This window comes from Pyrgilauda ruficollis, unplaced genomic scaffold (assembly GCF_017590135.1).
Source record: "Pyrgilauda ruficollis isolate IOZ18807 unplaced genomic scaffold, ASM1759013v1 scaffold109, whole genome shotgun sequence".
NCBI lineage: Eukaryota > Metazoa > Chordata > Aves > Passeriformes > Passeridae > Pyrgilauda > Pyrgilauda ruficollis.
The window spans coordinates 528,777-541,381 of record NW_024509099.1 but is presented as its reverse complement, the minus strand read 5'-3'; the positions used below and the strand labels follow the sequence as shown (position 1 = coordinate 541,381).

Here is a 12,605-nt window from a genome sequence, read left to right as displayed (position 1 = left end):
TCTTCTGTTGTCTAAAAAAGGAAAAGTGACTCCTCCCTTCTCCAGAAACAAGCAGATCAAGTTCCTTGACACCCCTTACCAGATTTACCTCCACTCATTTCCTCTACTTTTACACGAGTGTGATAAAAATGGTCCAGTTTGTTCACAGTGAATTCCCTTTCAGGGAAAAAAAAAAAGCAAAAGAACATCACTTGCATCCCTCAGTGAATTAGTGCCATTGTTTTTGATTTCCTGGTGGGTAATTGAAGGCTTTTACAGCTAGAAGAAATTATTTATAGAGTCATGAAAAATGGATTAACTTTCCTGAGTGCTTCATTGATGTTTTAGACATCTACTTTATTCCAATTAAACTTCTATAATCTAAAAATCAATAAACTTCTTTATTTTAGAGAATAAATTATAAAGGAAAATAATTTGTTTCCTCTCTGTGAACTGCCTTATTGCCACATATTTTATATATGCAATCTCTGCAAGGAACAAAATAACTTAGAGTGCTGTTACACTCAGTACAGAAAGAGACCTTTCCTTTATTCCATCCATTTCATAAACTCTTCCACCACTTGCAATGGCTACTACCAAACACCTCAAAATATACCTCAAATACATGTCATAAAATCCATTTCTGTATTTTTTGTGTACTGTGCCTGCTGTCTCAAGTCTTATTAAGGACAGTCTATAATTTCAAATTGCACTTAAAAAAAAATGAAAGTCCTTTCTCCTTTAGAATTGGTGGAGAGGTATGTCTTCCTGCCTTCAGGTGTTTCAGGAAACTTTTTAACATTTCCAGAGAGCAAATTATCAGCTAATACAATATTTCGCTTTTACATGGCATCTACTATTATTATCTAGTTGCAGCTTGAAATAACATTAAGATCTTCTAAAGAATACTTCTAAGGACAATTTCATAGAAAATTATTTCATAGAGACCCCAAATCTGAATAACAAATGGTTTAATAAATACTTTTAATATATGGGTAAAAAAGTAGACTTTGAAAGGGAGAAATTCTGAAAGCTGTGTTTCATCCCTGCATATATTAATGTGAGATCTTCTCTGAATTTTTCTCATTGGTGGAAAATCTTTAGTCAGTTTAAATAGCTCATTTTATCAAACTGGAAAAGGTGTTTTTTATCTCACACAAACCACCCTCCTCCTTCTCTTCCCAGCAAAGTACACACAAGCAAGGTTTAATCCCTGTGTTACAACATAAATACAAAGTTCCTTGAAGGAAAGGCATTTTACCAGAGTCCAAGGCTTTTTCCTATTCTTGGACAACATTGTCTGCGGTTTGAATGGCACTTTGTCCTCAGGGAACTTCCTTCAGTGGAAGTGCAGTAATAGGATGACTCTGAGTTTTATAACAGAGGTAGAGGAAAATGATCAAAACCAGATGATGAATTCTGCTGCTTTTGTACAGAGAGAAGCTCTAGCATGGCTCAAACAGGGCTGAATCTGCATTGCAACCATTTGCTGAGGTCATCTCAGGCACAGCTGAAATGCTAAAATGATGGTCCTGTTACACCTCAGGACCATTTCCAACAGCCAGGCATTCCTGCCTCTTTGAACAGCCCAGGAGTGGAGCAGATCTGACTCCACAGTGGAAACCAAACATGCATAAAACATGTTTTGCAATTTGATTTGCTTTTTTTGTGTCTGTTTTTGATAAGGGTTAGTTTTGCTAACATTAATCTCCCTAATTCTTCAGGTGTGCAAAGAAACTGGCTGGCAGTGCAAAAGAAAGGGCTCAGATGTACCACCTGCATGTCTTAGACTTTGTTTTACATGTGTTTAGTTCTCATGTTCTACTCACATAATAAAATTGTCTTTTAAATATAGTTTTTGTAGAATAAATATCCATTTGGGCTGGTATAAATCCTTTATCCCCATTTTTTCCCTATGTTAAGCAATGTAAGCTATACTGTCTGCCAATTTTTCTCTATTTTTTTAATTTTTTTTTCCAATCAAGGCTGTATTTTACTTACATAAAATGTGGTGAGAAACATATTCCCTCCATTCTGTCAGACCAAATTTGCTCTCTGACTGTGTTCTCAGACCTCATGTGCTGAGTTTAATTTTATGGCAATATTTTTTATAGGCTAGTGATAAATCTTTGTGAATGGAGTGTTTATAATGAAAATACTACCAGGCCAGGAAATATTGGTCAATATAAAGATCAGCAGAATTATAACACCACAAGATTAAACAGTACTGATCAATCAATAGTTCCTGCAATAGTACCCCCTTTTCAAAGGCAATATACTATCTCCACATTACACACTTTGTATGGATGTAAGAAATTTTTTCCTTCATTTCACTTTAGATATTCTAATATTAAATTAGAAATTCACTGTTTCACTTCTTGTCTGTAGTATCAGTTGAATTTCATCAGGCCTGTATAGAGTTTTCTGGAATAGTGTATCCAAGGAGAAATGTCAACATGATTAGAAATGCAATAAATATTTAACAGTGACATATTCCTATCATCAAAGTGATATGCAATGTATAAATTTGCATTTTTACGTTGAATTTTTCAGTAAGATGCTTTCTGTTACATCAGAGATAAATTTAGGCTTTGATTTTTTAACAATCTATCTGATAAAATCTCTCTTTTGAAGGGGCACTCGGTTTGGCTGTAATAAAAACATGACATAAACATTTTGAGGAAGGGAAAAGTGGACTGAGCTAACAAATTGCTAAACCAGGATGATGACACTACATACATAGCTACCAGCTTTAAATTATTCTGGTACATGTACTTTGCAAGGATGTAAAATGAAATTATGCTCCAATTTCTGCCCAGAGATCTACCAGCAGCTGACTGTCATAATGACTTCATGCTCTACCCAGGGGTCAAAAGCAGATAGCCAAGTGTGGAGCTCTACCTGCTTAGACACGGCAGAAAAGAAAAAGTAACTCAATTATTTAAGAAAAAGTAACTCAATCCACACAATTTTATCTATCCTTCACATTTGGGTTTTTTCACTAGCTTTATATTCTTCCTGTTTTTCAATTATTCCTGGAGCAGGTTAATTTTTCAGAGTATTTTCTTTTGTTAGTTTGTTATGTCTCCATGATACAAAGTAAACACTAAAATAATTTCCTTGTTGGGTTTTCCCTAGCTGTTGTCTCTTCCCCCCACTTTAGCCTTTCCTGTATGCACTTAGGATCAGAGCATTCTTTTCTTGTTATTTCTTGCATTTTGCAATTTGATCTCATTCAAACGTTCCTTGAAGTGAAGGAAATTGTCACTTACAGAAATTTCTCCTCTACCTTTTTTTTTCCTTAGTATTACCACCATGGAATGTCTGCTTTGTGAAGTTTCTGTTAAAAAAATTCATTGAGTTTTGAGCTTGAATAGGAAAGTGAAACTATATTCACTGTGTATAAAAATGCTTAGTCTTTTTTTACTTTTGTGGTGAATGAAATAAATTTACTTGGCACAGGCACAAGTTCAGAAACAGCTAGTATTCTCATTATGAACCTTGATTTTACAACTTATGTGGGGATGTTTTATATTAGGCTTTATATTAGTTTCTGGTTGACTAAGCCTGTGGTTTAAATACTAAATTGGGCCACCTTGGACAAAGTACTCAGCCTTTTCAGGTAGCTTTGTTAGGGCACTCATTCAAGATTTTATTTTCTGTTAATTAACTTGCTGACATTTTGGCACATTTTAGTGCTAAACTGCCCACATTTCCTCTCGAAAGCTTTTCCTCAAGTCGTGATGCCTATATCTTTCAGTGCAAAACAAAATCCTTGACCGTAGTAACTTCTCCGTACACACAAATTTTGGATCATCTCTGTAGTGGTTCAGAAAAACCTGCAACTCTCCTAACTTATAGCAAGTCAGGAAGAGCAGCTCAATACTTTCTTTAATTGATTTTTTTTTTAAATAGAAGATTTTATACTCTCACAAGAAAAATTATTGAAAAGAATGTATTTCATTGTATTACAGAATAGTTTGGGATGCAATATGACGCTGGTCAATGCCAGGCTATCAGGGTTCCCCTGAAAAATACTTTTAAATCAATAAACTAAAAATTCAAAGTATCACTGCAGAAAATTTCACTTCTACAGAATCCATGAAACAAAACTCAAAATCCTTCTTTCCAAGAGTCTTCAGCTGGAAAATGGTGTTTGTTTTGTAGCAAATTTGGACCTCAGCCTAATTTTGTGTCAAGTGGGAACATGACTGAGCCTTTCTCGACTGTGTTGGCATAGTTAAAGAGCTGGACTTAGGACAGAGGGTGAGAGGGGGCTGGTTTAGTACTCCAACATTAGCACAAGTGCAAAAAGCTGCAAAGACAAAATGAATTAATCTCTGCAAGGACTGGTGTGGCCTTTATATGGAAGACAATGTAAGAAAGCTAACTACAAGCTTATTATGCCTACCTGGACATTGGCTCAGAGCACAAAACTACAAAAATTGCTGCTTCTTTTACTTAATCTCCTTGAAGTTCAGGCACACAGGCCTACAGTTACAGATAATAAATAGAAGAGCACCAGTCAAAGAGATATAATATGTAAAATAGATCCGTTTTTCCAAATACGTGTCAGATTTTGGCAGCAGAAACATGAGCAAAAATGGAAAAAACTATTGGGTAATGTGAGATGTGTAAATAATTTTCTTTTTCCTGCCATGGGTGGAGATGTTAGGTAGCATGGATTTATATATGTCTCCTCCCTTTATAAACATACCTAAATGCATTATTAGGAAAAAAAATTAATGGAAATAAATTAAAAGCAGAGATCAAGATAAACCTACTAATTCTTGAGAAAGTTGTGGTTGATGTTCTAATATTTCTACCACAGGAGCTACATCAACTTGTGATAGTCTAAGCAGCTGCTTCACAGGTTAAGTGCATCAGGACAGCAAGTATTTGAAAACACTTCCCAGAAAAACACAGCAGCAATTAGGCCGACCTGGGCTTCAGTCAATACAGTGCCTTTAATTACACATTTCAAGATACTGCTTTTAAATACCTACTATTTTAGGTAGGGGTACAGATGAAATAATGCTTGTTTTTCCTGTGCATAATATTTACAAGCAATTCACATTGTAGGTATTGAAACAATTTTTCTGTGTTTCAAAATATTGACGTGTAGATACAATCTTCACAAAACTCCAGAATTATTGTGTCAAAATTGAATGTTGAAAATCAGCATATTGTAAATTTGTTTGTCTTAAACTGGCAATCCTGCAGGCTCTTCTACATGCATATCTAAAGCTCCTTCTTTTCTAGAGGAGGACTTGATGACAGTGCCAAAGACTTTTAAGTTAAATAATAGTCTTCCAATTCTGGAAAGTGATATGGCTCTGTTACAAATATGTATCTACTCAAGTACTTACTAATCTTGATGCTGTACAGTTAAAAAGTTACTATTTTTATTTCAAATTCTGAGGAAAATGAAACTATTTTTCAATTAAGAATGAAAAATAAATATTTTGAAAGGGGGGGAGGCTAAGAGTTTGTCATTCATTCTCTTCATATATTTCCTATGTATTTCATTCTCAATTTAAATTAGTTTAATTCAAAAGTATTTATAATAAACAAACTAAACCATTTTCTTAAAATTCTGTCCCAAAAATTAGGTTTTTTGATTTTCTTTCTCCCTTCAGAAAGATATATGTATCTGATGGAATTAAATCCAAGATTATTTTAGAATACATGAGAGTTGGAGCCCAGCTGTGTTCCCTGGAGTTTTTTTCCCAAGTGCAGTTAAATTCAAAGGAAAATTTGTATTTCTTTATTTGGAACTGAAACAGGCCCACAGTTTTACTTTCAATAAGTATATGGAAATCAATATGCTCTAATGTAGTTTATGCTGTTTTTCAGTTTCCATCTGCTGCCTTCCATTGCATCTTTTTGTGAGTGACAGCATAATAATTGCTGTACCAATTAATGCCCTTCCAATCCAACTGCATCATTACTGCAAAATAAATGTTTTGCTTTGTAGCAGTTTGTCCTGCTATGAAACTTTGCTTTAGTTTTTCCAATCATCTAACAGCAGAGAAGGAAAAGCTGCTTTGTCATCAGTAGCTCAATAGAAGACACTGTATATTCAATACAGAGAGTTGGCAGAATTTTAACTAGTATCAATTTATAAATAGGATAGCAGCAATCATTTATTTTCTGCCTTAAATGAAAGTATCCTTTTTGATGCAATAATAGCTACTTAACTGATTTGAGACCAAAGGTTTTTTGGAGAAATTTTTTTTTTCTTTTTCCAGAATAAAATATGAAGTCTCTTTCTTTGCAACAAAAGCTCTTAGAGGATAAAAGCTTCCATCTGAAATAAGCAGTCATAAAAATTTAGGTCTTTTCAGTAAGAGTTTAATTTTCCCTAGTGGGATTTCAGTGCATAGCTACAGTGCCTTTCCCACTCTGTCCTGTGTCCTGACAAAAATGCTGCAAAGAGTATCAGAGGTTGAAGCACTTTGCGACAAGCTTCCCCATTCAAACGATAACCTCAGTACAATCTCTGGGCCTCCTCTGGTATAAACAGGAGCTTTCGCTGCTGTTGGGAAAGTCCTTAGAGAACACAAATCTAGATTAAACACTGCTACTAGTTTTGGGAACTTTTCAGGCTCAAGAGTTGCATTTATGTTGTCCAGGGAGAATTGTGTGAGGAAACAACATAGAGCTAACTCCTTCTTACTAATGTTTCATTCTTGAAACATCTGTTAGCTAATTGGGTTTTTTCCACCTTCTTGCACTATCCTGTTGTGCAATGATAAAATCTCATCATCTCAGTTTCCCTGCTTCCCAGACTGTTCTGTTTATTGTGAACAACAGAATTTTCCAATTAATATTTCTAAAAAGAAACAACTGCTTTACAATGGAACAATTGATTCACTTTATTTATTCTTAGCTTGCACTGATTGATTCATAGAAATTTCTTTTGAGCACCATTTTTCTGTAGCATTAAAGAAACAACTATAGCAATTGCAGAACTCCTGCAATCGTAATCTCAGAGACTCCCAAATACAAAACACAATACTAATAAAGATATCCAATTGGCTTTAATTTAATTATTTCAATTTTGTGCTCATAATCTTGGAAATGGAAATACCAAATTTTAATTTCAAAAATAAATTTATTATTCTTACCTAGAAAAATATAAATGTATTAGAAGTACAGCCTTTTGTTTGTAAAGTCATCTGTTCAGCGGTAAAGAAATCCCAGATGAAAGCTTGCTGTGCAGCTGCAGATGTCTTTATTTTTACCTAATGGCTATCTCATATAAGGTAATTAAAGGCCTGCAACAGAAGCTGAAACACGGGAGTCTCTGGTTCTATTAATTTTTAATCACTGTACTGCAGAAACATAAACTTATATTACATCTTGTATGGCAAGAGCTTAGGCATGGGGTTTCCAAAGTGCTCCTGCATCAGAGCTGTGAGCAGTCTGGTGGCGATGGCATTCACCCGCATTTGGTGGCACATTGCTCACAGGTCATCATTTGCCAAACAAGCCATCTGCCAGGGAAACCAGCCTGAGAAAAAACCTGCCATCTCTTGCCCTTGGCTGGTTGTTCCTGCTCCTCAGTTTTGCCAGTACAGAGTTTTGTAGGGCTCTTGCACACCAGATGACTGAAGTGCTTCAGTCTGCAAAGGAGCTTTGCAGTCTCAAATGGCACAACTGAGGGACAGTGAGCAGCAGTGTCAGTACAGAGCAGAAAGGGAACGTTTTCAGCTGATTTTCCACAGAAAGTGTAATGTTGAACCTTACCCACAGGCAGAGGGGAATTTTAACACAGGACTTGTACATCACAGATGAATGCTCTAACCAATGAACATCAGATGAGAATCCCTTGAATTATTGTATTTGAAAAGAGAAGAGTGACCTTTATTTCATTTAGAAAAGAAAAATGATTGGCACCTGCCTTCTAGTTAGGAATTTGAATTCTGAATCTAAAACAGAAATATCTCCCAATAAGCAGCAGTAAGAGAGCTTTTAAAGCTCATCCCTGGATCTCTTCTTTTCTTTTTTTTTTTTCCCTTTTCATTTAGCTTAGTACTGCAAGTTTTCTCTCAGAAGTTGTGATCGATCTACTTATATGTACATCAGTCACTGCTGTTACTAGGAAACCATTGGGTTTTTCCTCTAAAGAATTGTTATAAATAAGCACCATGCCATGAAATAAGATCCTTGAGTATACTGCCTCGGCTTCCAACATAATTAAGATCAGGAAAAATCTAATTTAATGTAATTTACTGGGTTACATTAAATTTTCTTGATGGATCATTCATACCTAATTGCTTTGGACTGCAGCTTCATTGCATTCTATAATCCTGAGAGTAAATTTGAATAAAAGATGAAGCAGGCTGAGTAATACTTATGTTTCCAAGGTCCTGTCCTGGAACAGAAAAAAAACCCCAACTTTTCCTCTGTAAGCCATAGGGGAAAAAACCTCCCCCAGCTCCACTGGTGTCTTCAGGTCATGAAATCTGTGTGAATTAAATTTATCTTGTGCTGACTTCAGAATTGTAGGGAAGAGTTAGTTTTGTGTTCTTAAAAGCCACTGCAATACCAAAGAGCTACAAAATCCACAAACAGTACTCTTCTTCTTCTTCTTCTTCTTCTTCTTCTTCTCTCTTAACCTTTTAAGGCCCAAATATGACTGAAGCAGGAAACTCAGAAAGCTGTGCAACTTTAATCTTTCACTGCAAATACTTTACCTGTATCTTTAGTTTCAAAATCCTTACTGCTGACATAAAGTGTAACTTTGGAGACACTGCAGTACCTAGGGCTCCATAAGATTGATCAGATGTATGAATCTTAAAATAATATTTAGGAATCAAAATACGAGACTCTATTATAATATAGAATTTCCAGTATGTGATATGCTGAATTTTAACAAAAATCTGAAAAGTGTCCTAAAATTTTGGAAATTTACTGCTTAGCAGTCTAGAGTCAACTTGGAACCTTTGGGCTATTTTATTATTTTGCCACCATCATTTTCTTGTTCATTTATTGCAGTATATTAACATAGTTAATTGTTTTTTTTTTTTTTCTTGTTCATTTATTGCAGTATATTAACATAGTTAATTGTTTTTTTTAAAAAAATATGTTGAAAGTAAATATATTGCCTAGATCCATTCTTCCCAAACTTGTAACTTTTCTATTACCCATAGCTCTCCCATTTTATTTGCACCAATGTCCTCTACTCTATTTGCTATTATTTTCATAGATTGATGTTATACTGTTCAGCTTGAACCTCAGCCAGACATCTTAGACCTCTTGGCTCTGTTATGTGTACTTAATCTTTTCAATCTGTCTGTCTTTCTTCTATTTCACTACATATCCTAGCAGTTAGGAGAGAAGAACTCTCCTCCTTAAACTCTTTGGCTGCAGAATGGCAAAAACTAGCCCTGTTGTGACATTTAGCATCTACAAATTTTCCTTTAAAGAACAGCAAGGGATGTGTTGGCTTTTGGAAATGAAAGACCTGAATTTAATTTTCTTTTTAACCCTAATAGGTTCAAATTCATCTTCTACCTTCTAAGACACTGCCTAAATTCCTTAGCTAGAAATTAGTGTATTAGGGGCACTCTTCATCACTGTATTAAAGCTACACTCTTCTACAAAAGTGGATTTAAAATTAATAGTACAAGATACAGCAGATGACACAAATAGGCCTGAGTTTAGGGAACTCTGTTAGTAAGTCTCTTTCCTCCTGCTCATTGTCACAGGGATTGTTTTGTACTCTTTGGATAAAATACATGAAGAGAATGAAGGAAAGTTATAACTTGACATACTTTATTTATCTTTATTAGTAGGAAAGAGACAAATTTTGCATAGGAAATCATGTGCCTGGTTTAGCAGTTCCTTATGGCATTTAAAAGACATATGATTCTTCTTCTGGGTAAAAGAAAAGCAAAATCTTACTTCCTGAGAAGGAAATGAGGCAGATTTGGAACACAAAATTAAAATCTAGAATCATGAATCTTCTCATGTTTAGGTTTGCATTAGATTAAGCAATAAAGTGACAGTAATTGTGATGTAATCCCAAACAAAAGCAAAACATGAATAAAGGCCTTATTTAATATAATGGTTAAAAGTTGCTCAAAGCAATAAAACCTTTAAGACTATTCACAAACATTATCACCTACTGTGTAGCTCAGATCACACAGTCACCATAAACTTTAATTCAGTTTGATGTAAAATCTTCTTGAGCAGAAAACATTTAAACCTTTCATGTCAGTCAAGTTTTGGTAGCCAATGTTAATTTAACCCAATGAATGAAGACTAAAAATACACATAAAAAATTCATCCTGCTTGCTTGTACTGTGAGAGGGATTTTATGATCATTAACATGCCACTGGGAATTCAGATTCTGCTTTTATTGTCTTCGTTGTCACTAAGATGTACCTTTTATTCTATTTTTCATTTAGTAGGATTTTTTTCTGTCTTGGTCCCAGCATTGCTCTGGTAGTCTCATGTTCAGGGGGACCCATGGGGTTTTTCGTGAGGAAGTCAGTAATGTGTTATGATCAAACTTTTCCAAATGCAAGTGAGGAAAAGTTTTCCCAAGTCCGGTGAACAGCATCCTTGGTTCCAGCACTACTGGGCCAGCTGCTAACTGTTTTGAAACAGTTTGAAACAGCTTTAGTATTTGAGTCTATACCATTGCAGCTATTCTTTAACATCTCTGTGGTTGACATAAAAATATGTCAACCACACAAAAATATGATTTTGTGTTCCTACAGGTAATAAGTGTATTAAGATATTTTTTTAAGCATTGTGTAAAACCATTTTAAATCCAAGCTTCAATATACATTTCAAAAAAAAAAAAAAAAAGACACATTGCACAAAAATATGCATTTTGGAAGTTTGTTTTTTGTTACTTATTAAATTTCAATTTCAAAAGAAAATACGAGGTAGGAAAACTATCAGGTTATAGAATTGGGTCATTAGGGTTACCTGAGTTTCATAACTGGCTTTTCACATGTGCTTTCCCATCTTGCTGATTAAAGCAATGGTTATATGAGATTTACAAGCCCATCTGGAAAAGTGCACATTCTCCTCCCAAAGAGTATTCTCCCATGTGAACCATATCCCACTGCCAGTTCCTTTTGGAATTACGGTGGTGCTATGCTTACCTGACAAACTGGCACCATGTTCAAAGAAGTACGTAAATGAAATGGGATTTGTGGGACTAATCCCTTTGAAACCCATGGTATTACCTTGATGGGCAGTGCTTCAGGTAAGAGATGTGCGCTAGTTGTTTGTGAGCCCTAACTGACATAAATAAGACTTATTAAGAAGAAAATACACAAATACGACACTCTGAAATTTTGAAAAATAATTCTACCCCTAAATTATATCTGAGTTGGGTCTGGGGCCTTTTGCCTTGGCTGGGAATCTATCAGCCACGTGTGCCCTTAGCCACAGGGAATGCCCTCTCTGCAGCCCCAGAAGGGCCCAATGAAGCACTCTGCTCTCCAGGCAACCTGGCACCGTGGGACAGTAGGAAGTTAATCCACTGGGGTCTGTGTCCGTGGTGAAATCTTCAAAGCCCACTTACATCCTGGGTGTTCATGTCTCTCCCTGCTCCAGGTCACAGCCTCGGCTCAGCAAAGGTGTCCCGGGCGCAGACATTTCCCAGCTACCCGTCGGAGCAGGGCGAGGAGCACCAGCAGCCGCTGTCACTGGCCAGCAGCTACGCCTTCAGCTACGGCTCGGGGCTGGTGCAATGACAGCCGGGGGCTGCCGGCCCACATGGACAGCTGAGCCTGGAGCCTCCCGCCAGGACTGGGGAGACGCTGGCCCCCTCTGCACCCACCATTTGCCGTGAAAACTGATGCCTACCAGCTCCAGCCGGGGCGCCGCCAATGCGGAAACCTGGAGAGGCGGCTTCCCCGAAGCAGAGGCTAAGTCTTTATTTATTTATTTTGCCGTTCCTTTTGTCGATATGTTCAGAAAGGAGAGGGTTGGGGGGTTGGGGGGAGGGAGGAAGGGGGACACGTCTGTGTTGTAAGAAAGTGGTGGAAACAAATGAAACTGTGTTGGTTGGTGTGAAGGTTTCTGCATGACCGGAGAAGGTCCCTTCTGGGGCTCCACTGCAATGGCGCGTTTGACGCTGGGGCCTTCCTTCCCGCTCCCACCAGCAAGACAGCCTGTCTTCACCCACAACCTCTGTAGGTCCTTGCCACAGCCTACAATTCCCGCTGGAGGCACTGAAATGTCACCTACTCAAGATGCGGTGTCAGTGCTGCAGGGGTCACCTCCAAATCCGAGCGGGTTCACTCACTGCCCTAGAGGGTGGTTGGGTGTTTTTTGAGCCAGACACCAACAAATACTGCAGCAGCAGGCTGATATGTCTTGTTGGGAATAGGGTTTGGTGCATTACGGTAAGGTTATTGCCTGGTCCAGCTCTAATCTTAAATTCCCGGGGCACAAATTCATCCCTTACACGTGCAATTTTCACCATGCCCCTAAGAGCTGTGAACATCCCTATCAGCAGCACAGTCTAGTCATCAGAACTGCTGCAAAGTCTTCTTGTTCGCAAATTATTTAGGTAACCGTGCCTGCAAGCCGAACTTTAAAAAGCGGGAAAATTGTTTTGTTTCAAACAAAAAAAAGTGGGCCACTTGCCCAGC

General features: G+C 37.0%; 1 protein-coding gene across 1 annotated transcript in view; it reads left to right on the top strand.

The window, feature by feature from the left end:
* Positions 1-11,702, top strand: part of DOK6 (docking protein 6) — a 239,760-nt gene extending 228,058 nt beyond the window's left edge. Inside the window, exon 8 of the mRNA XM_041472901.1 lies at positions 11,563-11,702. Coding sequence (XP_041328835.1) covers positions 11,563-11,702 — 140 coding nt within the window. The remainder of the gene's footprint in view (positions 1-11,562) is intronic.
* Positions 11,703-12,605: the final 903 nt, after the last annotated feature.